At 66.0% G+C, this 27022-nt stretch overlaps 8 protein-coding genes across 8 annotated transcripts; 3 read left to right on the top strand and 5 right to left on the bottom strand.

Annotated features, from left to right (window-relative positions):
• Nucleotides 1-799: 799 nt before the first annotated feature.
• On the bottom strand, nucleotides 800-3610 carry EMIHUDRAFT_455502 (hypothetical protein). Its single transcript, XM_005787101.1, has 4 exons — nucleotides 3073-3610; nucleotides 2796-2892; nucleotides 1432-1750; nucleotides 800-1195 (listed from the first exon to the last, which is right to left on the bottom strand). Exons 1-4 carry the CDS (start codon nucleotides 3603-3605, stop codon nucleotides 1161-1163), a joined length of 984 nt encoding a protein of 327 aa, XP_005787158.1. The 5' UTR covers nucleotides 3606-3610; the 3' UTR covers nucleotides 800-1160.
• A 281-nt stretch (nucleotides 3611-3891) lies between these two features.
• On the top strand, nucleotides 3892-4924 carry EMIHUDRAFT_455501 (hypothetical protein; the record flags this gene model as incomplete). Its single annotated transcript, XM_005787100.1, has 4 exons — nucleotides 3892-4056; nucleotides 4142-4339; nucleotides 4390-4569; nucleotides 4670-4924. 4 exons carry the CDS (start codon nucleotides 3892-3894, stop codon nucleotides 4775-4777), a joined length of 651 nt encoding a protein of 216 aa, XP_005787157.1. The 3' UTR covers nucleotides 4778-4924.
• Nucleotides 4899-5702, bottom strand: EMIHUDRAFT_363321 (hypothetical protein; the record flags this gene model as incomplete). The annotated part of the gene is made up of 1 exon (XM_005787099.1): nucleotides 4899-5702. The coding sequence occupies one exon, from the start codon at nucleotides 5697-5699 to the stop codon at nucleotides 5220-5222; it is 480 nt and encodes a 159-aa protein (XP_005787156.1). The 3' UTR covers nucleotides 4899-5219.
• A 2023-nt stretch (nucleotides 5703-7725) lies between these two features.
• Nucleotides 7726-10065, top strand: EMIHUDRAFT_228225 (hypothetical protein; the record flags this gene model as incomplete). The annotated part of the gene is made up of 3 exons (XM_005787098.1): nucleotides 7726-7749; nucleotides 9524-9799; nucleotides 10030-10065. 3 exons carry the CDS (start codon nucleotides 7726-7728, stop codon nucleotides 10063-10065), a joined length of 336 nt encoding a protein of 111 aa, XP_005787155.1.
• Nucleotides 10066-12719: 2654 nt separating this feature from the next.
• Nucleotides 12720-16315, bottom strand: EMIHUDRAFT_111106 (hypothetical protein; the record flags this gene model as incomplete). Its single annotated transcript, XM_005787097.1, has 5 exons — nucleotides 12720-13355; nucleotides 13515-13562; nucleotides 13640-14002; nucleotides 14097-14568; nucleotides 15102-16315. The coding sequence occupies 5 exons, from the start codon at nucleotides 16313-16315 to the stop codon at nucleotides 12720-12722; spliced, it is 2733 nt and encodes a 910-aa protein (XP_005787154.1).
• A 1211-nt stretch (nucleotides 16316-17526) lies between these two features.
• Nucleotides 17527-21205, bottom strand: EMIHUDRAFT_111105 (hypothetical protein; the record flags this gene model as incomplete). The annotated part of the gene is made up of 4 exons (XM_005787096.1): nucleotides 17527-17720; nucleotides 19085-19146; nucleotides 20172-20379; nucleotides 20776-21205. The coding sequence occupies 4 exons, from the start codon at nucleotides 21203-21205 to the stop codon at nucleotides 17527-17529; spliced, it is 894 nt and encodes a 297-aa protein (XP_005787153.1).
• A 591-nt stretch (nucleotides 21206-21796) lies between these two features.
• Nucleotides 21797-22666, bottom strand: EMIHUDRAFT_228220 (hypothetical protein; the record flags this gene model as incomplete). Its single annotated transcript, XM_005787095.1, has 2 exons — nucleotides 21797-22149; nucleotides 22225-22666. 2 exons carry the CDS (start codon nucleotides 22664-22666, stop codon nucleotides 21797-21799), a joined length of 795 nt encoding a protein of 264 aa, XP_005787152.1.
• Nucleotides 22667-24738: 2072 nt separating this feature from the next.
• On the top strand, nucleotides 24739-26879 carry EMIHUDRAFT_441167 (hypothetical protein). The gene is made up of 2 exons (XM_005787094.1): nucleotides 24739-25829; nucleotides 25907-26879. The coding sequence occupies exons 1-2, from the start codon at nucleotides 24767-24769 to the stop codon at nucleotides 25969-25971; spliced, it is 1128 nt and encodes a 375-aa protein (XP_005787151.1). The 5' UTR covers nucleotides 24739-24766; the 3' UTR covers nucleotides 25972-26879.
• The last annotated feature ends 143 nt before the right edge of the window (nucleotides 26880-27022 follow it).

The following is a 27022-nucleotide window of genomic DNA, read 5'->3' as shown; positions in this document are numbered from 1 at the left end:
TAATCCATCGCTTCCATTTGTTTTTCTTTAAATTCTTTACAACTACAGGATTGAGGGCTTGCTCAGTGAGGCCAAAGTGAGTTTTACGGGACACGAGGAGGCACGCGGACCGACTCGTCGGTGACTCTGCTGCACGCCGTTTCAGAATTTTTCTCAGCGTGAGCGAGACGTGGAAGAGTGCCACCGTCGGGTAGGACGGGTCGGCCCGGAGTATCAGAGTAGCCGTCGTGGTCACGGCGAGCAGTGCCGGCCACTCCGGCGCCGCGTCGGCAACATGGGAGCATGTCCACCGCCACTTCGCGGTCACAGCGCTGTTGTCGCCCAAAAGCAAAACGCCGCCTATCCCTCTGGCGGGCCAAAGTCGCCTCGCATGTCGATTTTGACTCGATGGGCGCATGGAGGCATCACGTGTCTCCATGCGCCCGTCAAGTCGGAGCCAGTCTGCGGCGACCACAGCGCTCACCGCAGGGATAGGCGAGCTCTACAGAGTCAAGCGATTGCGCGAAATCCCACAGTGGTGGATTTTGGGGCGCTGTCCACCCCCTAGTGAGTATGAGTAAGTAGGAACTTCAGTACACTCCACGCTCGCGGGGCTAGCGGTACCGGTAGCGCGTCACACCCGAACGACATCAATCCTCGCGCTCTAACCAACCGTCTCACACACTCACTTAATCTTAAACGCTACGCTTTACCCAACGCCAATGCGGCCAAACCCAAAGGATAAGGGGGTCGACGACCGGCTCCGGGGGCGACGCGGTTCCCTAGCGCCGTACACGTGTCGTCATGTTATTGTCTGTGTGACGCGTCACCGTCAGCCCATAACGTAGACAGAGAGGGCATCCACGCGGCTGTACGCATGTAGCTTAGAGCTAAGGCACGCCTGACCCTCCCTCCACCATGACATGCGTGCGTGTCAAAACTATCAGGCGTCGATCAGCTCAACAAACAATGCCCCAATGGATCAGCTCAACAAACAATGCCCCAATGCCGCGACGGGCGCGCGGGCGATGGAGTTGCACAGCCCCTCGCCGAGGTCGGCGCGCGCGCTCCTCGCCGCGACCAGCGCGAGCGCAACCCTCGCCGCCCGCTGCTGCCGGCGAGTGCTGGCCGCGGCCCTGACCCTCCGGCTTGCCGCTTCACCTGCCGCTTCACGTGCCGCTTCACTCGCCGCATCGCCGCTCGTCGTCGCGATCGCCTGCCCGCCGCCGCCGCCGACTCCACCTCCCGCCTCGCCGCCCTGCTCTTTGCCGCCCGCGCCGCCGCCCGCCCCACCGCCGCCCGCCCCACCGCCGCCCGCCCCACCGCCGCCCGCCCCACCGCCGCCCTCCTCACCGCCGCCCGCCCCACCGCCGCCCTCCTCGCCGCCGCCCGCCTCACCGCCCGCCCCACCGCCGCTCTCGCTGCCGCCCGCCTCGCCGCCCACCCCAGCACCGCCGCCCGCCTCGCCGGACGGGGTGCGGTGCTGCAGCAGCGTCAAGGGCGACGCCAGCTCGACCAGCTCCAGCGCGCACAGGTCGTCGTCGAGCCTCTTGGCGTCGGGGTCGGCGCCCTCCTGCAGCAGCCGCAGGATCACCTCGACGTGCGCGTCCGTCTCCAGCGCCGCCGCCGCGCATAGCAGCGGCGTGAGGCCCGCGTGGTCGGTCGCGTTGACGGCGCACCCCGCGCCGAGGAGATACGACACGACCTGCGGGTGACCGCCGCGGCTTGCGAGGTGCAGCGCGGTGCTGCCGTCCGAGCAGCAGCAGAGCGCCTATTCCCCGAGATTCCCCGAGATTCCCCGAGATTCCCCGAGATTCCCCGAGGTTGCCATCCGAGCAGCAGCACAGCGCCTCCGCGCCGGCGGAGACGAGGAGGCGCACCACCTGTGGCGATTCGGCTGGTGATTCGGCTGGTGAGGTAACGTCCTCCACACACACTCGAGGGGGTGGGGGATCAAAGGGCCTTCTCGCAAGGCTCCACTCCCAGACAGGCAGGTCGAGCAGGCAGGCAACACCCCCCAGTGCACATTCAAAGTCAGAGTGCGACGCCCGGCGCACGGACAGTGTGGAGTACCAGAGGTCTGTCGAGGACTGGTGGCGTCCCTCGCCAGGCTCCCTAGCTCAACCGACGACTCTCGTGCCTCGCCTCGGGAGTTACGGCCGATCGTCCTCCCTCTCGCCCGATCGCGCCATGCCTCTCCGTCTCGCCAGATCTCGCCATGACCTCGAGATGCCCGTGCTCGGCAGCGAGGACGACCCCACTCACGCCGTCGTGGCTCCGCGCGTCCGGCTCCGCGCCCGCCTCGAGCAGCAAGCTGACAATCTCGGCGTGGCCTGAGGCGAGGGAAGGGAAGGTGCACTTCTCCACACACACGCGAGGCGGTGGGGCAAGGGGGGAGCAGGGGGGAGCAGGGGGGGAGGAGGAGAGGAGGAGGAGAGGAGAAGCTCCGAGCCTGCGGGAGGGACGGCGAGATCTGGCCCCAAGGTGTGTGGGGAGGCACATGGCGAGATCTGGGGAGATCCGGGGAGATATGGGCGCGGCCGGGGGACTGCGGTGCCGGGAGAGATGACCACGGCCTCTGCCGGCGCGCTCAGCCCGGTGCTAAGATCGGAAGTGCCGGCAGCCTCCTCCGCCGCCCCTTCCGCCGCCCCTTCCGCCGCCCCTGCCGCCGCCCCTGCCGCCGCCCCTTCCGCCGCCCTTGCCGCCGCCCTTGCCGCCGCACCTGCCGCCGGCGGCGGCGGCGGCACGGCGCGACGTGCCAGCGGCTCGCTCATGGCGCCGCGCGGGGGCACTGTCACCGCACCTCCACCGCCGACCGACGCCTCGCCCCGCCGCAGCGCGAAGGACTGCCTCCGCTGCATCTCCACCGCCTCGGTGACGACCTCGAAGACCGTCGGCAGCTTCGCGCCGTGCCTGCAGAGCAGGTAAGGTAAGGTAAGGTAAACTTCTCCACACACACGAGGTGGTGGGGCAAGGGGGGGGCGACCCTCGCGTCTCCACGTCTAACGACAGGAGCCCCACGGCATTCAAAGTGCAAGGCCCAGTGCGCGTGGGTGAGCGGTGTGTGTGTGTGTGTGCGTGTGTGTGTGTGACCTGCGGAGCAGCCGCCGTATGCGCAGCGCGTCGCCCGCCTTCGCGGCGCCGAGCAAGGTGAGCGAAGCGGCGGTCAGCTGCCACCGCCGCTTCGGCGTGTGGATCGAGAGGCCCGGCACGTACGGCGTCTCGCGTGCCAGCTCTTGGCGGAGGACGCCCCACAGCCTGCCGACTTCGCCGAGCGCCGACTCGATCGGCGACACGGGGCTCCCTCGGCCACTGAGGCGGCCGGGCGACAAGCCGCCGGGAGAGACGCGGCCGAGCCGGTCGCCGTCGGGCGGCGTCCCAGCTCCGGCGCGCAGCCGCCTCTCCGCGCGCAGCACGCGCTTGGACTTGCCCGAGCGGCCTGTGCTCACGCGTCCCGTTCGCTGCGTTCCTTCGTGCACAACAGCACCGTCGCCGCCATGAAGCTGCTCGGGCGGGACTCCCACGCCGGAGCTGGGCGGCTCAGGGTCCTCTGGCAGCCTCTTGGGCGATTCGGGCGTGTCCGGGAGGCTGTTCAAGTCAGATCGCGAGCTGCTCGAGCGCCGCATCAATGTGACTGAAGCGCCAAGAAAAAGAATCGATCGCAGATCTTTGTGAGTGGTCCAGGCGTAGTCCGACGGGTAGGGGGTCTGTGCCCGGGCGGTGTCCGGTGCGGAGTCTCTCTCTGATCCCGCCTGTGCTGTTGGGTGCGAGAGGTCGTGGAAGCTTCGATCCCAAGGGGGGGAGCTGATCCCACTCGGTAACCAACTCTCAGGGGCAGTAGGTGGGCGAGCCTCGAGCGCGCTCATCTCGATCGTCAAGGCGTCGCTACGCTACGCCGTCTCTGAGGAGTGCATGGCAGCGACACTGCAGCCGGGCTCGTCGCTCGTCGGGCTCGCGTCGGGCTACTGCCTCTACTCCTCCTCCACCTTCTTCGCCCTCACGCTCGGTGCCGGCGTGCAGATCTTCACGCTTGACCCGCACATCGGCGAGTGTGTACTGACGCAACCGAACGTGGCGGTGCCGCAGCGAGGCGCGATCTACTCGCTCAACGAGGCGATCTACTCGCTCAACGTGGGACGCGCCGCTGCGGACGTACATCGAGGACCTGCAGGACGGCAACGGAGAGAGCGGCGAGCGCTACACCGCGAGGTACATTGGGTCGGTGGTTGGCGACGTGCACCGGACGCTGCTCTACGGAGGCATCTTTGGCTACCCCGCAGACTCAAAGAATGCAAACGGCAAGCTTCGCCTGCTGTACGAGGCGGCGCCGATGGCATTCCTGGAACCTTCCTGCAGGCGGGTGGCCTCGCCTTGACCGGCAAGACGCGCATCATGGACCTGGTCCCGCAGAGCGTGCACCAGCGGGTGCCTGTGCTGCTCGGCTCTCCGGACGACGTGCGCGAGATGAGGAAGTACTACGACGCTTTCACGGGCTCGAAGGAGATGGAGGGGGGGGAGGCGCGCCGCATTCGCGAGCGCTGCTTCACGCGGCTGACGCCGGGCCAGCTGCTCGACACCACAATTGACAAGGTGTGAGAGGGATAGCCTGGCCCCTGCCCCACCCACTAGCGCGTGGAGGAATGTACCTCTCCCCCTCCCACCTCACCCCACCCCACCATTCCCTTTCAAGGTGCCCGACTCGGTGGCCATTGACTCGACGGGCGACGGCACCGTCGACTCGGTGGTGCCGATCGGCGAGGCCCCTCCCGGTTCGCTGCCGGACGACGTGGAGGTGTGAGACCAATTCCCTGTCGGGCGGCCGGAGGGGGGGCCGCGCGGGTCCCAACGAGCGAGCCGGATTGTGCACACTGATCACTGTGTACGCGCGCGTGCATCGTGGAGAGTGGCCGCGCCTGTTTGAATCTACAACAAGTATGTAGTACACAGCAGTCCGCTCAGTCACGGAGTCAGCGTCCGGAATAGACAACGCACACTGTGGAGCGCACGCAGACACATGGAGGGGGCTCCGGACGGACGGACTTGGCTCTTGGGTAACGCACGCGCGCTTGACAATCCTCAACCCACGCCCCGCAACAGTACGTGCTCGTCTACAGACGTTCATGCGACCGGTGGGAGTACGATAATGGACTCCTCGGCGCCGCCTCCTCCGTTTCGAGCTATTCGCCGAGGTCATACTAGCGCTTCTCCCCCACCCCCTCCTCAAAGAGCACACACGTCGATCAGGGGGCCGCCGGCGGCGGCGGAGACGGGGGAGGCACCAGGGCCGCCAGAGCGAGCACCTTGTCCACGACGTGGATCACGCCGTTGCTGGTCTGGACGTCGGCGGAGATCACGGTGGAAGGGCCGCCGAGGATACTGGGCGTGACGAGGACGGAGCCGGTCGAGCCGTCGACCGTGATGTCCTCTCCGTTCAGCGTGGTTTGGGCGGAGTTCTCGAGCGTCAGCGCGACTGACGCTGGGACCTCGGAGCCGAGGGCGTGCTTCTGGAGGAGGGCGGTGACGGTTGCATCGTCCGCGAGCACGCTTTGGAGGAAGGTCTGGTCGAGGGCAGCAAACGCGCCGTTCGTTGGGGCAAAGACGGTGTAGGACCCGGAGTTCGAGAGCGCGTCAGCCACCGCAGAAGACGCTCCGACCGCGGCGCAGAGCGTGCCGACGGTGGCGTCGAGGCTAGGGTCGCAGGCGACCTGGGCGATGGACATGTAGGACCACGTCGCGATCACCTTGTTGATCTCGTGGATCACGCTACCACCGTTGTCGGCCTCGGCGAGGTTGGGGGCGACCACCTCAGCAGATCCTCCAACGATGGCGGGCGTGATGGTGACGGGCCCGGCGGTGCCGTTGCCGTCGACAACGATCTTCTCCGCGATGCTGTTGGTGGAGGCCAGGGTGTCGACAGGCTCGTTGACGAGGTTCAGCGCGTCCGCCGCCGGCACCTTGGACCCGAGGGTGTGCTTCAGCAGGAGGTTTGTGAGTGCGGGCTGGTTCTCGGGCTTGAGCAGGTCGGCGAGCGCTCCGTCTGGAAGGGCATCAAACGCGTCGTTGTTCGGAGCAAAGACCGTGTAGGTGCCCGCGGCGGAGAGCGCGGCGAGGACCGTGGGAGACGCAGCGATCGCGGCACAGAGCGTGGAGAACTGCGCCGGGGCGTTCGTGCCGCAGGCGACGTCGGCGATGGTGGGCGGCGGCGGCGAAGACGGGGGAGGCACCGGCGGTGGCGGAGACGGGGGAGGCACCAGGGCCGCCAGAGCGAGCACCTTGTCCACGACGTGGATCACGCCGTTGCTGGTCTGGACGTCGGCGGAGATCACGGTGGAAGGGCCGCCGAGGATACTGGGCGTGACGAGGACGGAGCCGGTCGAGCCGTCGACCGTGATGTCCTCTCCGTTCAGCGTGGTTTGGGCGGAGTTCTCGAGCGTCAGCGCGACTGACGCTGGGACCACGGAGCCGAGGGCGTGCTTCTGGAGGAGGGCGGTGACGGTTGCATCGTCCGCGAGCACGCTTTGGAGGAAGGTCTGGTCGAGGGCAGCAAACGCGCCGTTCGTTGGGGCAAAGACGGTGTAGGACCCGGAGTTCGAGAGCGCGTCAGCCACCGCAGAAGACGCTCCGACCGCGGCGCAGAGCGTGCCGACGGTGGCGTCGAGGCTAGGGTCGCAGGCGACCTGGGCGATGGACATGTAGGACCACGTCGCGATCACCTTGTTGATCTCGTGGATCACGCTATTGCCGTTGTCGGCCTCGGCGAGGTTGGGGGCGACCACCTCAGCAGATCCTCCAACGATGGCGGGCGTGATGGTGACGGGCCCGGCGGTGCCGTTGCCGTCGACAACGATCTTCTCCGCGATGCTGTTGGTGGAGGCCAGGGTGTCGACAGGCTCGTTGACGAGGTTCAGCGCGTCCGCCGCCGGCACCTTGGACCCGAGGGTGTGCTTCAGCAGGAGGTTTGTGAGTGCGGGCTGGTTCTCGGGCTTGAGCAGGTCGGCGAGCGCTCCGTCTGGAAGGGCATCAAACGCGTCGTTGTTCGGAGCAAAGACCGTGTAGGTGCCCGCGGCGGAGAGCGCGGCGAGGACCGTGGGAGACGCAGCGATCGCGGTACAGAGCGTGGAGAACTGCGCCGGGGCGTTCGTGCCGCAGGCGACGTCGGCGATGGTGGAGTACGTGGAGATCGTGGAGTCCTCCTTCTTGTTCAGTCCGACACCGAGACCGACACCGAGGCCGAGAGCCAGTGCAAGCGTGACGATCACGATGGCGATGATCCATGTGTTGGAGCGCGCCTGTGAGAGGGCCGAGTGCGTGAGAGCCAGTGCAAGGCGCGACGATCACGATGGCGAGGATCCATGTGTTGGAGCTGTGCGAGGGCGAGCGCGTGAGGAGAGGAGAGAGAGGGAGGCGTCTGGGCTGGTGGGAGCGCACCTTGGGCGGCAGTCCCTTCTCGAGGTCGGCTGCGCGGCACATGGAAAAAGGAAGAAGTAGGGACTCGGTGGTCGGGCTCGGCGGAGAAACGGCGAGGAAAACACCGAAGACACGCGCCAAAATAGGCGGACCGTGTGTGAAAAACGGGAAATGCCCTAAGGAGTTCACCCTACCCCCACGGCGGCGCAAAAATGCCTTGATGTTTCGTGGGTGCGAGAGAGTCTCTTCTTGGGTGGTGCGTCTTGCGTGTGTGTGGGTGGGTGCCGCTGGCTCCTGTGGGCCTTCCTTCGCGAACGAATCAAACTCTTGGGTGAACAAATGACGAAGGCGACAAAACAAAACGTGTGAGTGTTAGAGTTGTTTGGTATTGCTAAAAATCTCTCTCTCTCCCGAAGGCGTGTGAACCGCGCCATTCGTTCTCACCTGGCAATCCTGTCTGCACGCCTCGCGCGCGCGCGAACAGGGGGGCGCAGTAAGGGCGAAGAACAGCCAGGCTTGGTCGGACTTGAGTGCAGTTCCTACACATCGCCATCTTGGTTGCATGAAACTAGGTGTAATTTCTTTATTCCCGCGCCCCCACAACCTGGGAACGGCAACGTCCGTGTGCTCTCTCTTTGCGACGAGCGCTCCCATGCCTGGCCGACCAAAAGCTGGCTCGGCCACCTCCCGGCGCGGACACGCTTCGACGACGCCACAGGCTGCGCCGCTCGCGCTGCCGAAAAAGATCCAAGCCGCGGCGGCGGACGGCAAGGCGGGCGTGGTGCAGACGTGGCTCGCCGGGGACGGGCGGGTTGATGCGACGTGCGTGCGTCGCGGTGTGAGTGGCTGTACGCTCCAGCTGATCGCCGCCGGACACGGTCACAAGCAGCTGATCGAACTTCTGCTGAAGCGGGGCGCGAAGCCGAACGCGCAAGACAGCGTCGGCACTACAGCGCTGATTGCCGCCGCCACCATCGGCCACGTGCAGGTGGTCGAGACGCTGCTGCGGCACGGGGCGGAGATAAACCTGCAGAGCAGCGTCGGTTGCACCGCGCTGCTGTGCGCAGCCCTCAGGGGGAACGAGAGCATGGTCGAGCTGCTTTTGCGGCACGGGGCAGAGGTCGACCTGCAGGACAGCGACGGCTACACTGCGCTCGTGAGCGCCGCCTTCCACGGCCGTTCTGCCGTCGTGCTCCAGTTGTTGCGGGCGGGCGCAGACATGGCGCTGCGCACTGCGGCGGGCAAGACGGCGCTGCAGATCGCCAAGGAGAAGGGTCACACCGAGTGCGTTGCCGCTGTCAAGACGTTTCTCGGCGAGGTGGCGGCGGAGAGGCGGGACGCGGCGGCGGTCGAGGCGGGCGGCGCGGGGGCAGGCAGCGCTTCGGGCGGCAGCAGCGGGCCTGTTCCCGAGGACGTCGGCGCAGGCGGCGCAGGGGCGGACGGCGATGCCGCCTCGGGCAAGGGGGCAGCGGCATCAACTGCCGCGTCCTCTTCCGGCGGCGTGGAGAGCGGAACGGGCGAGGACGCCGTCCCCGAGGAGATCGTGGAGGTGGCTAAGCAAGGCGACGAGGCGGCGGTGCTGGTGTGGCTCGACAGCGGCGGGCGGGTGGACGCGACTTTCGCTGATGAGGGTGCGAGTGGCATTACGCTCCTGATGTACGCCGCCTACTACGGCCACGAGCGGCTGGCCGCGGCGCTGCTGCAGCGTGGCGCTTCGATCGACCTTCGGAACAGCGTCGGCAGCACCGCGCTGATGTTCGCCGCCCTCCTGGGCCACGAGCGGGTGTCCGAGCTGCTGCTGCATCACGGCGCGGAGATCAACAGGCAGGACAATGCCGGCAACACCGCGCTGATGTTCGCCGCTGTCTGGGACCACCCCGCGGCCGTACTCTGCCTGCTGCGGGCGGGCGCCGACATGGAACTGCGCTCGGCGGCTGGACGCACAGCGCTGCAGATTGCCAAGGAGGAGGGCAACGCCGAGTGCGTGCGCGCCCTCGAGGAGCATGCGGCGGCCCAGAGGGCGGCCGAGGCGGTGGCGAAGGAGGCGGCGAGGGCTGCGGAGGCGGCGGAGAGGGCGGCGGAGAGGGCGGCGGCGGAGGCGGAGGCGGCGCGGCACGCCGACGAGCTGCTGGCGGAGGTCGAGGCGGAGAAGCGCGGCAAGGGCAAGAAGGGCAAGAAGAAGAAGAAGGGCGGCGGGAGCGGCGGCGCTGGGCCGTCGCAGGAGCCCGAGGCGCCGGCGGAGGGTGCAGAGGCGCCATCAGAGGGTGCCGAGGTGCCGTCGGAGGCAGCCGCAGCCGAGGCCGCGAAGAAGGCCGAGGAGGCGAGATTGATCAGGCTTCTCGAAAGTTGTCACGAGGAGAGGATCCGGCTCGGCATCACGGCGGAGAGCCAGGCAGCGGCTTTAGCTGAGATGGTCGAGGCGGAGCGCTTGGCCGAGGAGGCTGAGGAAGAGGAGGAGGAGGCAGAGGCGGAGGAGGAGGAAGCCGCGGCCGAGGAGGAAGCCGCGGCCGCGGCACTTGCGGCAGCTGAGGCGGCGATGGCCGCCGCAAAGGCGAAGCGCGCGGCCGCTGCGAGGGCCAAGGCGGCCGCTGCAAGGAAGGCGGCGGACGCGGCCCAGCGCTCATAGAGAGCCGCTGAGAGGAGGACATGACGCGCGCATCTGGCACTGCGCCCGGCTGACGCCTGCTGAGGGGTCAGCCCCACGCCGCCCCGCCCTCGGCGTCGCGCAGCGGAGGCGGAGGCGGCGGCGTCTCGACCCGACGCCGCGTGAGGCAGGCGGACTTGCGCTCGCGGGAGTGGGTCAGGGAGTGGGGCGGCGGCGGAGGAGGAGGGCGGGTGGTCTCTATCTCGATGAAGAAAGTGTTCACGGGAGACACAGACCGGCGGTGACGACACCTCGACTTTTACCCGAACCCCTCTGGAGCGCGGAGGAGCGCCTTGTCTGTTCCTCGAGAGGTCTGGAGCGCGGCCGCACACTGCTCGGTACCCCCCCCTGGCACACCTAAGCCCATGGCCGACCCCCCCCCCCAGCAGCAGGGCTCTGCCTGTGGGGGGTGCTGGCATCTCTGTACAGACAGCAGCTGTAAGTAGCATGCGTTCCAAGTAGCGAGAATTTATAGTCGGCACCAAAATCAGTGGTCTCACCGGCGGGCCCTCCTACTGCCAGCCGGGCGGTGCGGGGCACGCCAGCCTCTCTTCTACGCCTCTCGTGCCTCGTGGCGCCTCTGCTTCAAGGAGGGAAGGTACGGCTCTCGCAGCTGTGGCACAGCGGAGAGCACAGCGGGCGGTACAAGTCCATCAGAGATGGTTCCCTATCTTCGCAACCATGCTCGTTGTTGGTGATATCCGCGCGAGGTCATACGCCACAGGCCAGAAATCACTCGGCGATGAGACTACTGATTTGGCGCGACGCTCTGACACCGAGTGTTGCTCGACGCTGTGACACCGCCGAGTACCGCGTGCAGCGCTCAACCTCGCGGAGTACACCTCTCGCTATCATCCCGCTTCGCGGCGGTCGGGCTGCTTGATTTGTCGGAAGACACCCACATCTCTGCTGCTGGAGGAGAGCTTCCGATAATCATAGTGGGTTCGCGATGGACCAGCCAGGGGGGCGGCGGCGGCGAAGAGGCGGGAGCTGGGTCCAGTGCGCTCTGTTGTTGGGGGTGTTGGGGGGGGGTGGCCCCCCCCCCCAGGGTCGCCCCCCCCCCCCCCCACCACCCCCCCCACCCCCCCCCCTACCCCCCCCCCCCCCGCCCCCCGCCCCCCCCCCCAAGCAGCAGAGTTTTGCTTTTGGGGGGGTGCCCCCCCCCCCCCCTTAGCAGCAGGGACGGGCTTAGAAGTGCAGGGGGGGTACCGAGCAATGTGCGGCCGCTCCTGTGTTCGTGTGAATTTCTGGCGCGCCGCAATATCAGCGCGCAATTCTTTCGGGGGGGGGGGGGGGGCTGCCTGTAAAAAAGAGATGAGCGGTGCGCGTAGGGGTCGGCGTGGAGGGCGAGGAACGCGCCGCGCGGGGCGCCGCCTCACCGTCGCGGGCTCAACGCCTCAAAAGTGGCGCAGAGTGAGGCGGCGCCCCGAGCGAGCACGTGAGCCCCGTGGCTCCAACCGGGCCCTTCCTTTTTTGAGCAGGTGTGCCGCCGCGCGAGCGACGCTCCGAGATCGCCCGAGATAGCGCGGCGCGGCCCCGAGATCGCCCGAGATAGAGCGCGAGATCGCCCGAGATTGCGCGGCGCGGCCCGAGATCGCGCACCTCGGCATATCTCGGGCTCGGCGAGGTGGATGGGTTGGGAGCGAGGGGGCGGAAGTGTCCAGTGCGGTAGATCGGTCAGTCGGTGCGCAAGAGGTGGCCTGTGAGCCATCCGGCTTACATTTACCCTGCGTTGGGCCGTCGACGAGGCCGACGTACTCCCCCGGCCTCGCCCCCCCTTCCAATCCTCCCCTGGCTCAGGCTCCTCATCCTCGCGGCGCGCAGACCAGTGCGCACCCCGCCCCGCGAGGACGAACCCTTCAGCCGGCGTTGGGACTGCCGCCCGGCCGCCGCCGCCGCCCTTCCCTCCGCCGCCCGCGCCGCCTTCTCCGCCGCCCGCGCGGCCTCCTTCACCTCCTCCGCCGCCAACAGCGCCTCCCTCCGCGTCACCCCGAATGGGCCCCTTGCGCATCCAGGAGAGGTCGCGCGAGCGACCTATCCAGGCGGGTGATTCGCAGACGGCGCATGCCCCTTCCGCAGCATCGAGTAGTCGCAGAAGAATTCGCCTAGCTGAGAGATCTGACGCCCATAGGCATCAGAACAATCGCCCCGCCGCGTCTCCTCCTCCGCCGCCTCCATCTCCTCTCGGCGCGACCAGTCCCCCAGCTCCGACCAGCCCTCACGCATCGGCCATCGCCCGGCGCCATAGCCAAGGCTCCACGTCAAACTCCTCTTCAACGCCAGGGACATGCGCAAACGTACGCTGGAAGCATCTAGCTAGACTCGGGATCGGGAGGAGAGGGTGGCTGCGCGTGCGCGGCATATCGAGCGGCATATGCATACTTGGGACTCGTAGCATATGCGCACGCGAGGTCGACCAACCGACCCCGCTCTCCCCTCGTGTTCGCGTATCGCGATCTTCGACTTCGTTCGGGCGATTCATAGCCGATACGCGATACACGGCTCTAGACCCTAGTCTGTTGGTGGGTGGAATGGAGGCGGCTTTGCTTGACCTGAGTGTTGGTGGGTGACCTACCTGAGGGAGTGCAGTGGCGCCTACCCTTCCCAGGATTACTCCTTAATTTTAACCGCGCCTGGCAGGCGTGTTCGTCCAAGTTCATGACTCGGCTCCGACCACGCAGCGTGCCGTCTAAGTTCGAGCCCGGCCGTCTCGCTCCGGCCGGTGCTGCTGCGCCGGTGGCGCGCGGCGCGGCCACATGCTGCCGCCGTCCGCCTGGACCACGGAGATGGTGACAGTGGCGCTGACGTTGGCGTCGGTCTCGACGATGGCGGTGGTGCCGATGGGTCGGCGGGCGACGTGGCGGACGAAACTGCTCTCGTCGTCGGTGACGAGCGTGTAGGAGAGGCGGTCGATCTCCGGCAGCAGCAGCTCGTCGGCAAAGTCGAACGCCCACCGCCGCGCGCCGACGAGGTGGAGCGTCCTCGACGCGCGCGTCGCCTTGAGGCGCGGAGGCTGCAGCGCCGGCCACGCCGCGTCCTGCACGCTGCTCGCCGAGTCGTCGATGAGTGTGCGCCGGCCGCCAACGAACGAGCCGCTGAGCTTCACCGACGCGTAGCCGCCCGTGCTCTTTGCGGCGAAGAGATTGTCGCGGATGATCACGTTGTCGAGCGACGCCCCGCCGTCGCCCTCGGCCTGCTCCGCGCCCTCCGCCGCCGCGCGCAGCTCGACGTGCGCGTTGAGGAAGAAGGAGGACTCGACCGTGAGGCTCGAAGGCGCGTGCACGATCAGGTGGTTGAAGTCCAGGTAGCAGCTGCGCAGCCGCGTCTGCGGAGAGAGGTCTGAGGTCAAGTAAACTTCTACTTCACACACCGTAAGTGGGTGGTGAGGCAGGGGCCGGGCAGCCCTCGCATCTCCACACACCCGGACAGGCAGGAGCAGGCCCGGCATTCAAAGTGCGAGGCCCGGTGCACGTGGGTGAGCAACCTGCGGAGAGAAGACGGAGCCGCCGACGACGATGCCGCCCGCGAGCGCCTGCGCGCGCGCCAGACAACGCGTCAGACAACGCGGTAGGGCGGGGAGCGCGCGACCGCGGACGCGGCAGCCCGCACATTATTCCACACGTGCACTCCGCTCAGCGTGTTGCAGCAGCCGTCGACCGTCACGCCCGTCTGCGTGTACGCGAACACGATGACGTCGGAAAGCACGTTGTCGATCGAGTCGACGACAACGCCCACCGACGTCGAGTTGAGCCTCGCGACGATCACCGACGGCAGCAGCGCCTCCGACCAGAAGTACTCCGCCGCCCACACCTGCGTTATGAGCCCCTCGTGCCCGCCCGCCAGGCGCAGGCCGAAGCGGCGGAAGCCATAGAAAAAGGCGTCGGCCACGGTGGCGCCCATCGTGCACGCCACGAGCAGGCCGCCCGCAGCGACGTGCGCCGCGTCAAAGTAGACCTCCCGCACGTTGACAAACTAGAGAGGAGTCAACTCTACTGGTCCAGAGGGCACCGCCGTTCATGGGGCACTACCGCCGTTCAGAGGGCACTACGAATGGTTAGTCTGGCACCTCATTGCAGCTCTTCTGGCCATCGGGGAGCCCGCGCGCGTCGAACGGATGGCAGTCGACACTGCCAACGGTGAGGAGCACACCGTTGCGGGGGAACGACGAGGAGGCGCGCAGCGTGCCGCGCATGATGTAGAAGTTCCCAAAGAAGGCTGGGACGAGAAGCGGCTGCGAAATGAGGAACTCGCCCTCGAGCTCCAGCGTCGCGCCGCCGAGGTCTGTGATGTTTGATGCCAGTTTCGAGGCGGCAGTTTTGAGACTACCCACCGACAGGAGCGCGTTCAACGCTGCCTGCAGCGCTCTCGTCGAGTCGAGCCTGCCTGTTGGGTCCGCTCCAAAGTCCACCGGTCGAAAGTTGCGACCCGATCTTGGCTGAAGAAGCGTTGGCGCGTGAGAGGAGCGCACGCCTGGCACCGGCGCCACGGCGAGCGCCGTCGCGTGGAGTCGCTGCGCCGCGATGAGTGTGGTCGGAGGCCTGTGGGCTGCAAGCGCCACTGCTGAGGCAGAGGTGTGTGACGCGACGCTCGGCAGGAAGAGGGTGTAGCAAAACACGAGCCACAAATTAAAGAGAGCCGATGGGGCGGCCTCGTCAGAGAGGGGCCGCGGCCACATGAACATGAGCAGAGTGGGCTGCGAAGGGCGAAGGCGGCGGCGAACAAGCGCGCTCCAAAACCAGCTGAAGTGCAAGACAAAAAAGAAATAAAACGCCCTGCTATCTCGGCGCAGGTGGGGACCCGTTCTCCCATCCCTCCCTTGGGTTGTGTATTTTCTTTCTTTCTTTTAGGTGGGGACCCTGTCCTTCTCCCACCCCTTGTTTGGTGTGTCCGTTTTATTTATTTATTTATGGTCCTGTTTTCAGTGTATGTAGCTCTTGTCATCGCCTTCCACCGTGAGTAATACCGGCACGCCGGCCGCATATGGCGGGCTCGTCTTCGCGTCCTCGCCGTCCGCATCGGGATCGCAGAACATGAACAAAGGCACGCCGCGCCGCGTCGCCATCGCGAGCACCGACTGCGTCGCGTCGCCATACGCCTCGCCCACGCTGCGCCCCTTGGCGAGGGCGGCGAAGAAGGCGCGCGCGACGTGCGCGACGCCGCGTCGGCCGCCTTGGTCCGCCAGCAGACGACGTGCGGCACGCCGCGCTGCCGGAGCTGCGCGCCGAGGCTGGCCGTGTCGCAGCCGTTGAGGAAGACGAGCTGCAGGCCGTGCGAGGCGAGCATGGCCGCGAGCGTCGTCGGCAGCGTCAGCTCGAGCTGCCCCGTCGCCGTGTTGGTGAAGCCGAGCGTGACGGTGCGGCTCGCCTCGCGCGCCTCGCTCGCGTCCTTCGCCGCCTCGCTCGCGGCCGCCGGCGCGGCGGCGGCGGCGGCGGCGGCGGATCGCACGGGCGGCAGCCGCACGTCGCCATGGCCCGAAAAGAGGAAGTACTTGTACGCGCCGTGGCCGTCGAGCAGCTCCTGCTTGAGGTCCGTCGGCGAGCCGCCGCGCCGGATGCGCGCCGTCACCTCGTTGGCCACGTCGATCGCCTCGTCCTTGGCGTGTGGCAGATGCAGGCTCTGCTGCGTCGGGCTGCAGACGAAGATAAGCGCCTCGCGCGGCGCGCCGCCGCCGCTGGTCGCGCACGAGGCGACGCTCGTCGCGTCGCTCGCCTGACGCGACACGTCGGCGCCGCTCGGCGGCGCGCCGCTCGGCGGCGCGTCGCCACCGAGCGAGAGGCGGCCGAGGGTGGCGGCCGCGTCGAGCAGCTCCGAGTCGCACACGTGCGCGTCGGCGAGGCACGCGGCGCCGGCGTCCTTGTGCGCGCGCAGAGCCGCGTACAGCTGCTTCGCATCCGCGGCGGTCATGAAGAGGACCTTCGTGCCTCGCCGCAGCGCGCCGCGGTGGTATGCATCGAGCAGCTCGACATCGGCGGGCGGCGCCTTTTGCTGGTGCTCGACGTTCGAGCCGAGCATGAATTTGAGGCACGGCTCGCCGGCACTCGCCGAGTGCGTCACCTCGATGCGCGTCAGCTCGCCCATGGGCCACTGCAATTCATGCTTCTTGCGCTTTTTGAGGAGCAGCCGCCCGCTCTCGAAGTTGAGCTCAAGCTTGCAGCCGCGGGGCAGCGTGACCTCGTCCTTGTTGGGCGAGTCCTCATCCTTGTCGCCGGGGGAGAGACGCGTCGGCGTGACGGAGATCTTGTCGGGCGAGGGCGTTGAGGGCGTTGAGGAGCCCGAGGCGGGCATGAATCCTCAGGTGCAAGGCGCGCGACACACGTCTTCTTTCACACCTACTCGAGTAAGGTAAGCCTAGATTTCTCCACACACACAAGTGGTGGGGCAAGGGCTGACAAGGGGGGCGACCCTCGCATCTCCACACCCGGACACGGGCAGGAGCCCCACGGCATTCAAAGTGCAAGCACTGGCCCGGTGCACGTGGGTGAGCAGCCTGCCCCTCCCTCCCGACAAACCAACTCCCGCACACACACAATCGCACTCTGGCCATCGAATGACTCCGAATGACTCACTGTGTGTGCTAAGACAGAATCTCCGCAGACAGCCAAAACGGGCCCTGCCGCGTTGTTGGTGCCTTCTCAAGTACTAGCAAGCATCCGGGCTTTCACAACCGTCACGTGTTCTGTGCTGCCTGGTGACTCACCTGCACGCCCGTGCGGCGCGCCGAGGCGAGGCCGGCGCCTTGCACCGGCCCGCGGCCGGCTCCGCCTCGCCCCACCACTGACCGCTCTGCGGCTTCTGGCGCAGGCATCACCACAACAGAAGTACGTACATGCCGGCCCCGATCGAGGTGTAGAGCTGTTTAACGTTGGGAGCTGAACAGTGTTGCTAGTGTTAACAGTAACAACAGAACAACAGTGGGGCTCCCCAACAACAGTAGCTAACGTTATGCCGGCTGAACAACAATAAGGAAGGCCTGGCAGTGACCCACGACGTTCTCCAGCGTCCAGTGCGGGTAATACCCGAAAATACCCGGAAAAGCGGAAAACCCCAGGTATTTTCGGGTTTTACCCGGGTTTTTTGGCATTTTCTGCTTGCTGACCGCTGAACAACAGTAACAACAGTAACAAACAGTAACAGCATGAGCTGGGGTGAACACTTTGAACAACGTTGAGGATTTCAGCCAACACTAGCGCAACTGTTAGGCCCAAAGTTAATGTTAAACAGCGCTCTATCGAGGTGCAACTGCGGCATCCGGCACAACGCACAAGCTGACGCTGCGCCGCACGACCCGGAGAGGTGTCCGGAGGGGAGTAAGGTGTATGCACACGCGCGTTTCAGCTGTAGTCTCCGCGCATTTATTGAGACGCCACATCGACACGCTAAACACAGCTCGAAAGGTATGCGGCGGTAAACAGGATATTGCAATATTCATGGGACGGCGGACGTTGCGCCCACATTTTTTTGGGCAGATCGCGTGGTGGAGCGCGTGTGTCGTCGCGCTAAAGCAGCCTCCCAAACACCGAGGGGCTAGCCGTGTTCGGGTCCACAAACTTGACCAGCTCCACTATGAGCCCGAACGCGAGAGAAAAGAGCACGGACGCGATGAGGCCACCAGTCGGCGTCTGCACGTTGATGTCGAGACCGAATAGGCTGGTGGGCATGTCGCCGCGGCTGTTTGCGATGGTGGTGTCACCTGGCACGCGTGGTGGCGTGCGTGGCATAGCATCGCTCGGCTCCTCCACCGACGGCGGCGGCTCCTGCATCACGAGCCTGAGCCGCGTCTGCGTGGAGATCGGCCGAAGCGAGGCACAGCTGACGGCAGCCGCCGGAGCAGCGCAGAGCACGGCGATCAGCGCTCGCATTAGGTCGAGGGAGTGCAAGAACAAAGAGGCCAGGGAGCGAGCTGTTTCCCCTCCTGCGTTTTGCAACTCGTGTACGCAGCGCGCAAAGAAAAAAAACCGTAAGTGGGCGCACGCAGATCGCGATTGACCTCCCTGATCTGGATGCATGCGCGCCGCTTGAGACATGGGCTAGCTCCCGGGAAACCGGGCCCACACAAGTAGGAAGTGGTTACTGAACGTGTGGGAGCAGTGTGCACAGTCCAGGGGTCCACCAATGTGGACCCTTGTACGTGCCTGTCAGTGCTACTGGAATGTGGCACAGACCTGTGAGATGTGCATGCACCCTCCGCCCCGGGGTGTGTGCACGCTGGCGTGTGGCATCGGCGGGCCCACTGTCCGAACACAACTCGGCCTTTGATATCCGGGCGGTGCGGGACCGAATCGAGAAGGACCAGGCGAGGGGGGAGGCGACGCGACTACTGGGCAGTCTACGGCCTGATGCGGAGAGGGGGGGGGGAGAGGCGGGGCCGTCGACGAATCCGGGCCCTGCCCCCCCCCCCTCCCCGAGGGGAGACGAGAGCTAGGCCCCCCCTCACGAGCGGGGTGGACGGCCGACGCGTGGAGCCACGGCTGGGATGGCCGCAGAGGCAGGGGGCATCCCCCGAGGCCCCGCCCCAGGAGGTGCGGCGGCCGGCGCCGCCACCGGGCCCGCCCCCGCCACCACCACCTCCGCCCCCCCCGCCGCTGGAGCGACTGCTGGGTCGAGGAGCCGCCCCTGAGGTTCCGCACCAGGCGGTGCGGCCGCCAGTGCCGCCATCGTTTCCGCCACCCACACTGCCATTTCCACCCCCGCCACTGGAACGGCTGCAGGGTCGTGGGGCCGCCCCAGCGGCTCCACACCGGGCGTTTGGGCCGCGAGAGCCGCCACCGTACCCGCCGCCCCTGCCACCGCCTCCACCCCCGCCGCCGGCGGGGCCGCCGCCGTGTGGACCCGCTCGGAATAACCTGGGGGGGCCGGGACCGCCCCGCCGGAAGCTGGTGTACCCGGGAGGAGGAGATGGGGGAGGGGAGTTACCGCGGTACGATAACGGGCCCACCGGCGAGCCGGAAGGCCGAGGCCGGAGGGCCCCAGGGGAGGCTTGGGGTCAGCTGTCGGAGGAGGGGAGAGATGTGCTAACACGGCCTCTGAGAGTGGAGTCGGAACGTACGGGCTCACCGGGGGAAGGCCAGTCGCAGTGGCAACCGGACCACCGCGACTTTCGACAGGGAGGGCCACGCCTCCCCGAGCCTGGAGAGGAGCCGGCGGAGGGGGGGGGCGAGCCAGGGACGATAGAGAGGCCGCGAGTGCGGGCACGACTCGCCGACCAGGGAGAGCCGGCCCGACCTCCCTGGGCGGGGAGGCGACGCGACCCTATGTCACCGCCTTTGCCCGGGGAGTCCGGCGCGGGATCGCCGGAGGCGGAGTCAACAGGATCAGGCAGAGAAGACGAGGCGGCGGCGGGGCCGCAGCCGAAAAAGGCTAGGAGGGGAGGTCGGGCCCCGCGCCCGCCGTACAACCATCGAGAAGCAAACAGGAGAACGGACCGAACGGGGGGGGGAACCCCACCGGAGCCGGGGCAGGGAGACCGAGCGGAGGGGTTGTGATTGGCGACGCCGTCGCCAAGGGGGAGTGTGTGTCGTCGCGTGTCCTTGTCTGGTGTCTACTAGCTCCGAGTAGAGGGGGCGTTCTGCTGCTAGGGGAAACCTGGAGCGCGGTACTAACCCTCGGAGAACTGTGTTTACTTTAAGGCCCTTGCCCTGCGAACGCGCACCCCCGGGGCTAGGGCTCTCTTGCCCGTAACCCGACACCGATCATCCGGCCCGCTGGGTGCGCTTCTGAGCTCCCCGGCCCTGGATGTGAGGTTAATGACTGCACTCCAAGTGCTCCAAGTAAGTGGTCCAAGTGATATGCGGTTGAACTGCACTCCAAGTGCTCCAAGTGCTCCAAAACGACTGCTGCGCGGTCATCTCTTCCCCTATCGTGCCATGCATCCGGCCCGCTGGTGCGCTCCATACACCATAGCAGCTCCATTGATAGCTCCCCGGCCCTGGTGTGCCTGGATTCCACGGCTGGATGTGTCATGTGAGGAGTGAGGTTGCCAACTGCAGTCTGCACACTGCTCTCCGAAGTGCTCCAAAATTTCCCCCCTGCGCGACCTTGACCCTCCCCCTCTTTTCCATGCCGCCACTACTGGCCAGCGGTGCCGTGAGCGGCGACAGGTCCCCACGCCCACCCGACAAGCCCCACGGCGCCGTCCGCTCACCACCGCGGGAATTCCCACTGCGTCTCGCCCGTCTGCTCGTTAAAGAAGTACGTGTCTCCGCTCGCTGGGTCGACGTCCGCGAACCAGCCGGCAGGCAGCGCGGAGCCCGGCTGCGACGCGCCCTCAGCCACACACATGAGGACAGCCGCGTCGGGGTCCTGCGCGTCCAGGCTCACCATGTCGCCGTCCTCGAGGTCGTGCCTCTGGCCTGCGGTGTGGATGCGCCGACTACAGGGTGTGACTACAGCTCCGGAGAGTGTACTCGTGTGAACACGCGGGCTGCGAATACAATGAATACCGCTGAACACGGCCCGGAATACAGCGGAGTACGTGTCCTCTCCCTGTCGAGTTGGGCTGCTACGATCGGTTTCAGCTTCTGAAGGCCTCAGCCTCTGAGGAGCGCGTTCCACGAGGCGCCTAACGGGGTCGCGGCCGCTTAGGTATGGCCGAGATAGGCCGAGACATGGCCGAGATATGGCCGAGGTATAGGCGAGATATAAAGGCGCGATCTGGCCGAGGAGTAGCCGAGAGTTAGCCGAGAGATAAGGCAGCACGCCTGTCCGCGACCGCCACAGAGTGGGCGGCTTGCCGCAGCTGAGTAGACTGGCGGTGCCGTCGCCGAGCACGCTCACCGTGCACTGCTCTCGAGACACGTGCAGCTTCTGGACCTCCATGTTCCACCGGCTCAGCACGAGCTCCTCGCCGCTCTGCACAAAGTATGGCAGGTCGCGGTAACGGTCGAGGTGGGTGAAGCCGTCCGGGTGCGTGAAGCCGCTGACACCGGCGACGCCTCGCACACTCCAGGTCACCTGCGCGCTCTGGCCTTGCTGCGCCCACTGAGGCGGCTCCCACTGGCACTCGCCCGTCTGATCGCTGCAGAAATATGGCGTCCCGTCGAAATCAAAGCTGGTCGTCCAGCCGGCGGGCTGGCCTTGCGTGTAGCCCTGCTGCTGCGCAACGAGCAATCGCGAACGGCTGAGCGTCGGCGGCCGCAGCACAGCCGCCACGATGCTTGGCAAGAGTGAGCCGATCATGATCCGTCGAGGTTTTAGCAGCCAACTTATTATCTTCCACGCGAGCCGGTGAGTGTGCCAGTCGCCAGTCCGCGCCCTTGTCGTGCCAGTGTGCTGTGAGAGAGGCTTGAGTTTAAAAAATTCTTATCCGCACCTGGTGGTGCGATGGGCTCCCTCCCGCGGGGAGAGCCCACGGCGGAAGACACAATATCGCTGGGCGACACGGTCCGAGCCCTCTGTTTGACTAGTGCTGCTTCGGTTTTGATAAGAAAAATGAAAATCAAACGCGCGGTGACTCGAGCTCAGCCCTTGGGCAGTTTCGAAGGACCTCCGCCAACGTCTCTCTCTCTGTCGCCAGCACTTCTTCTCTTGGCGCCAGCGACGGCCGCCGCAGCACCAGCAGCAGCCCCAGCAGTGCCGCGGCCCCCGCGATGCGGCTTTGCAGCGCCGTGTGGGCCGCGACTGCTCTCAGTATGATCGCCTCCCAGCCGGAAGCAGGCAAGGAAGGCCTCCTTGTCCGGCCCGGCCGGGGGAAGCGTGGGCTTGCCGTGTTCGCTCATCCCCGCGGCGCGGGAGAAAATGCTCAGCGCGTAGCGCGGCGCCCACGCCATGTCAGCCTTTTGTTGAGCTGGCCTCCCTGGCCTCCCGCTTGCTGAAGGCTGTCGGCCACAGGCATGAGTAGCACGCAGTCAGGTCCTCCTCGTCGTCTTCCGGAGGCAGCATGAGCAGTAGGAAAAAAAAGCCCGTATACGAGAAGATATGCCAGAGAAAGTGCGCGCCCGACGCCCAACATTCCAGCGAGGGCTCCTTCTCCATCGCCTTGTCGAGCGCGTAAAAGAGCAGCGCGCACGTCGTCAGCCCTAGCGCCACGAAGCCCGCCCACCTGCGGAACCTGGCCTTGCAGTAGTGAAGGACGGCCAGCGGGTAGAGGCCGACATACCACAGCCAGTGGACGCTCGTGTACTCTGCGCGGAGCGCGGGTGGCGGTCAACAGGCGCCTGGTATGAGGGCGGCTTGGGCTAGGCGAGCGGGCAGCTCACGGTAAAATGGCATGTAGTCGCCGAGTGCAAAGAGGCCCGCAAGAGCGGCTAGCACGATGCAGCACAGTAGCAGGCGGGGCCACACTCTTCTGAGCCGAAGGACCCTCCAGAGCCAGTGGAAGATGAACCACGCCCCGAAAAAGCACGGGAAGAGGAGATCCATAAACAGAAGCACGTTGTAGCCCAGCATGTGCCATATAAAGGAGCCGATGCCCACAGTCATGTAAAGCACGCCGCCTGCGAGGCTGATGTCATTTCTCCTGCGTCCATCTTGCGTCTTCCGCAACGCGAATATCACAAAACCCACACCCAGCACGACGGCCCACACGTTCGTCCACACGTTGAGCGGTTCGGCATTGACATTGAATTCGGTGCCTGTCCGCTCGCAGTACAAGTCGACCACCGCCCAGGCCGGCAGGCTCGAGTTGGCTAGAAACACCATAGGAGGGAGGTTCGACTAGTAGCAACGCCGCACACAGCTTTCCGTCGGTTGTTTCACAGCTTTCCGTCTCGACCGTTGCGCAGCATTTCAAACATTACTATGAATAGTCGGCTCCGCTGTCTCGCAGGCCGGGTGGGTGGACCGTTCGCTCGCTTTCCCTCCGGGGGCCCCTCTACGCCGGGAGGCGTGGTGCGCTCGAGGCCGCGCAGGCCCAGAAAATTCGGGGCCCACTCCGCTCCGCTGGCCTGGCCTTCTGTCTGCCCGCCCAATGGGTGGCAGTTGCCTCTGCTGCTGTGGCATGCCTCACGGCTGCGACTGGCCGGCGCCTCGGCGCGTCAGCCTGAGGGAGGGTGTAGAGGATGTAGAGTGTAGAGCGCAGTAGAGCTGTAGAGATGTAGAGCGCTCTGGAGCGCTGTAGAGCTGTAGAGCTCTACATCGGCTGCGTGACGAGGCGGGTGCGTTGTAGAGCGATGTAGAGCGCGATTTTGCTGTAGAGTTTGTTGTAGAGGCTCTACAGCCAAACCGCCGGGAAGGCAGTGACTCAAAGAGGTCGAGTCGCACTAATGGGGTGTCTCCGAGCTTACTGGAGCTCTGATGGACGGCCCTGACTATCACTGACACACAGAGACGGTCACTCTGACGGCACACAACACCCTATAACTGCGTCATGACCAGCCTGCCATGCGTCGCCGGTGCCGCATTCGTCGCTGTGCTTCTTTAGCAGGCGGTGGACTATCGGCTGCGAGGACGGTCGCATTTGCGCGAGGCGAGGCGAGCATTCAGACGCGTTGCATGCGCCATGACTCGCGCCAGCGCGTGCGGGAGCTCCTGGCTGAGCGTTGAGTCCAGGCGAGTTGCGCTGGCCACGATCGCTACGCCAAGCCGAGCTGACGCGCCGAGGCGCCGGCCAGTCGCAGCCGTGAGGCATGCCACAGCAGCAGAGGCACCTCCCACCCATTGGGCGGGCAGACAGAAGGCCAGGGCAGCACTGGTAAGTGCAACGCGCCTCATGTCGGAGAGCGACCGTGCCTCGTTCGCCGCTTATGATGTAGAGTTTGTTGTAGAGATTTCACGTTGTAGAGCGCCTCTACATCGCTCTACAACGCACCCGCCTCGTCACGCGGTGGATGTAGAGCTCTACAGCTCTACAGCACTCTCCAGCTCTACAGCTCTACAGCGCTCTACACTCTACATCCTCTACACCCTCCCTCAGGCGTCAGCTCGGCTCGGCGTAGCGATCGTGGCCAGCGCAACTCGCCTGGACTCAACGCTCAGCCAGGAGCTCCCGCACGCGCTGGCGCGAGTCATGGCGCATGCAACGCGTCTGAATGCTCGCCTCGCCTCGCGCAAATGCGACCGTCCTCGCAGCCGACAGTCCACCGCCTGCTAAAGAAGCACTGCGACGAATGCGGCACCGGCGACGCATGGCAGGCTGGTCATGACGCAGTTACAGGGTGTTGTGTGCCGTCAGAGTGACTCTCTGTGTGTCAGGGATAGTCAGGGCCGTCCACCAGAGCTCCAGTAAGCTCGGAGACACCCCATTAGTGCGGCTCGACCTCTTAGCTCTTTGAGTCACTGCCTCCCCGGCGGTTTTGCTGTAGAGCCTCTACAACAAACTCTACAGCAAAATCGCGCTCTACATCGCTCTACATCTGCATCGCTCTGTCCCGCGCCGAATGTAGAGCTCTACAGCTCTACAGCGCTCCAGAGCGCTCTACATCTCTACAGCTCTACAGCGCTCTACACTCTACATCCTCTACACCCTCCCTCCCTCAGAGCTCGTGGCGATCGTCGATCCGCGAGCTGCCAAGCTTGTCACAGGGAGGCCGGCACTGGATCGAGGACGATGGCGCCGCCGCGCGGCTGGAGGCAACGGAGAAACCGGCACTGGATCGAGGACGATGGCGCCGCGCGGCTGGAGGCAACGGAGAAAGGCATTGTGGAGCGGCGAGGCGTTAGGAATGTCGAGGCACGGAAAAATCCGACCAACCTGCAAAATCAAGTTTCGTGGGAGCCTGAATCTCCGGCACTTCCTGATGCCGCGGCCTTTCGCGCGTTCCACCAGCCAGTTGCTGGACCCCGGGCTGGACTGCTACAAGTATGCTTACCGACATCAGCCTGCTGCGACACGAGCGCCGCGGTGCGGCTGCGGCGCTGAGTGCGCTGAGTCTCCTCCTCGCCACGGGGTGCGTCCTCCTCCTCCTCTGCCGGCCGCCACCATCGGTCCACAACCGCGCGACGAGTGGCAGAGCAGCAGCGAAAAAAGATAGCCCACTCCTCTTCTTTGCGATGGGCGACTGGGGAGGTGGGAGCCGGTTCATGCCCACGACGCGCTCCCAGCTAGCCAACGGCGACGGCATGGCGACAGTTGCCAGCTGGATGGGCGTCACGCCCGCTTTCGTGATGGCTGTCGGAGACAACTTTTATGAGTGTGGCGTCACCGACGTGGAGTCGCGCCGCTTTGCCTCGACCTTCGAGGCGGCCTTCAGCCAGCCGGCGCTGCAGGTCCCTTGGTACGCCATCGCAGGCAACCACGACCACTGCGGCAACGTCTCGGCGCAGCTGGCCTACGCAGCCCAGCGGCGCGGGACGGCGCGCTGGCGATATCCACACTTGTGGTACACGTTCACCGAGCGCGCGCCGTCGGGCGCGACCGTCCAGATCGTCTACATCGACACGGTGGTGCTGGCGGGGATGCCTCAGGAGGAGGGGGAGCCGGGCGTCGTGGCCGAGCAGTACGCGCCTCACCCGGCGCAGCGGCTCGGCCCGGAGCAGCTCGCGTGGCTCGAGGCCACACTCGCGTCCTCGACGGCCGACTACCTGTGGGTCAGCGGTCACTACCCCGTCTTCTCGCCCTGCCAGCACGGCCCGACGCCCGCGCTGCTGAGGGACGTGCTGCCGCTGCTGCGGAGGCATGGCGCCGCGGGGTTCATCGCGGGGCACGACCACTGTTCGGCGCACTACGAGCAGCACGGGATGGCGTTTGTCCTCTCCGGCGCGGGTCGGGAGTGCTGCTACCACCCGCGCCACCTCGCCTCGCCCCTCAACCCGGGCCCGCCGCACTTTCGAATGGACCGAGAGCGGCATTATGGCGCGATTGGCGGCTTCGCGTCGTTCAGCGTCGGAGCCGGCGCCACCACGCTGCGCTATCACTCCGACAACGGCGCACGCAGCTCCCCGGCTCATTCGTCAACACGCCTCATCCCCCCCCTCTCTCTCACGCCGCGCTCCCTCGCTTAGGCACGGTGCTCTACACCGCCGAGCCCATCCTGCCGCGTCGCCCGGAAGCTGGCACAGAAAGGTGAACGCGCGGCCGCACCCCCGAGCTTGCAGTGGCAAGCGCCGTAGAGCTATAGGACCCAGCTTAGCAGCTGAGAGAGTGACAATCTGTGTGAGTCGAAAACGGGCATCCAGGAGGGACGTGCATACCCAGTAGCGCTCCAGCGTCCATGCTCCAGGTCTCCAGCAGCAGTGTAGTCGCGGAGTCAGTGCTTTCCGCTCCGCGGCCGTGAAAACCATGGGGACAATATGACGTGGCTGGGGTCTACAAGATGATGAGGTGAAGCGGACACGGACAGGCCTCTCTCCCTCGTCGCCCCGCTATCTCATGAACTCATCACACTCGTGTCGCACGTTCGAGCACACGCTGAGACACGGACAAATGCCTCTTCCCTCTCTCCTCTCTCCTGATCATACAAAGGTGGGTCTCGTCTCGCGACCTACGACACGGGCCGCTGGCGCGGTGCGGCTCCGCCCTAGGCTCCGCGCCAAGCCTCGCGCTCCAGAGGGGCGCAAAGCGACCAGCAGCCTCCTCCACCGCGCTACGAGGTCAAGGTCCAGCGGATGTACCACTCGACGATGTCGAGCGGGAAGAAGATCCAGTTGAGCGGGAAGGGCAGCGAGAAGCCGTACTTGAGCTGCGAGTAGAAGCCCAGCCCCGCGATCGAGTAGCCCACCACCTCGTCCAGCTTGGTGTCGGCCTCATCCGGGATCGAGGTGTACCCCTTGTTGCGCACCCACGCCATCAGCCCGCGCGCAAACATGAGCCCGCCCACCATCGCCAAGTGCGCCGCCGACACAACCTCCTGCAGCTTCCACGCGATGAAGCAGCCGATTGAGCGCGAGGCGTTCTTGATGACGAACTGTATCCAGTTGTGGTACTCCTTTGGCAGCGTGTGCACCAGGAAGGGCACGGCGACCTTTTGCGCGAGCGGCGCGATCATGCCCGAGATGGAGATGCCGAGGGCGATCGTCTTTGCGAACTCGATGCGCAGCATGCCTTGCACCGCGATCCACGACGTCATCAGCCCGCCGAGCGCCGCCGACAGCTTTTCCGGGTCCTTGACGGCCTGCGCA

The sequence above is a fragment of the Emiliania huxleyi genome (genome assembly GCF_000372725.1).
Source record: "Emiliania huxleyi CCMP1516 chromosome Unknown EMIHUscaffold_145, whole genome shotgun sequence".
Taxonomy (NCBI): domain Eukaryota; phylum Haptophyta; order Isochrysidales; family Noelaerhabdaceae; genus Emiliania; species Emiliania huxleyi.
This window is presented reverse-complemented; position numbering and strand designations above follow the sequence as displayed.

Coding starts and splice junctions, on each gene's coding strand:
- EMIHUDRAFT_455502 (XM_005787101.1), bottom strand. CDS start 3,605: ATGCGGCGCTCGAGCAGCTCGCGATCTGACTTGAACAGCCTCCCGGAC. Junction 2,893..3,072: donor ATACGGCGGCTGCTCCGCAG/GTCACACACACA, acceptor CCTGCTCTGCAG/GCACGGCGCGAAGCTGCCGA. Junction 1,751..2,795: donor TGCGGCGGGGCGAGGCGTCG/GTCGGCGGTGGA, acceptor CTCGGGGAATAG/GCGCTCTGCTGCTGCTCGGA.
- EMIHUDRAFT_441167 (XM_005787094.1), top strand. CDS start 24,767: ATGCTTACCGACATCAGCCTGCTGCGACACGAGCGCCGCGGTGCGGCT. Junction 25,830..25,906: donor GCGCTATCACTCCGACAACG/GCGCACGCAGCT, acceptor TCCCTCGCTTAG/GCACGGTGCTCTACACCGCC.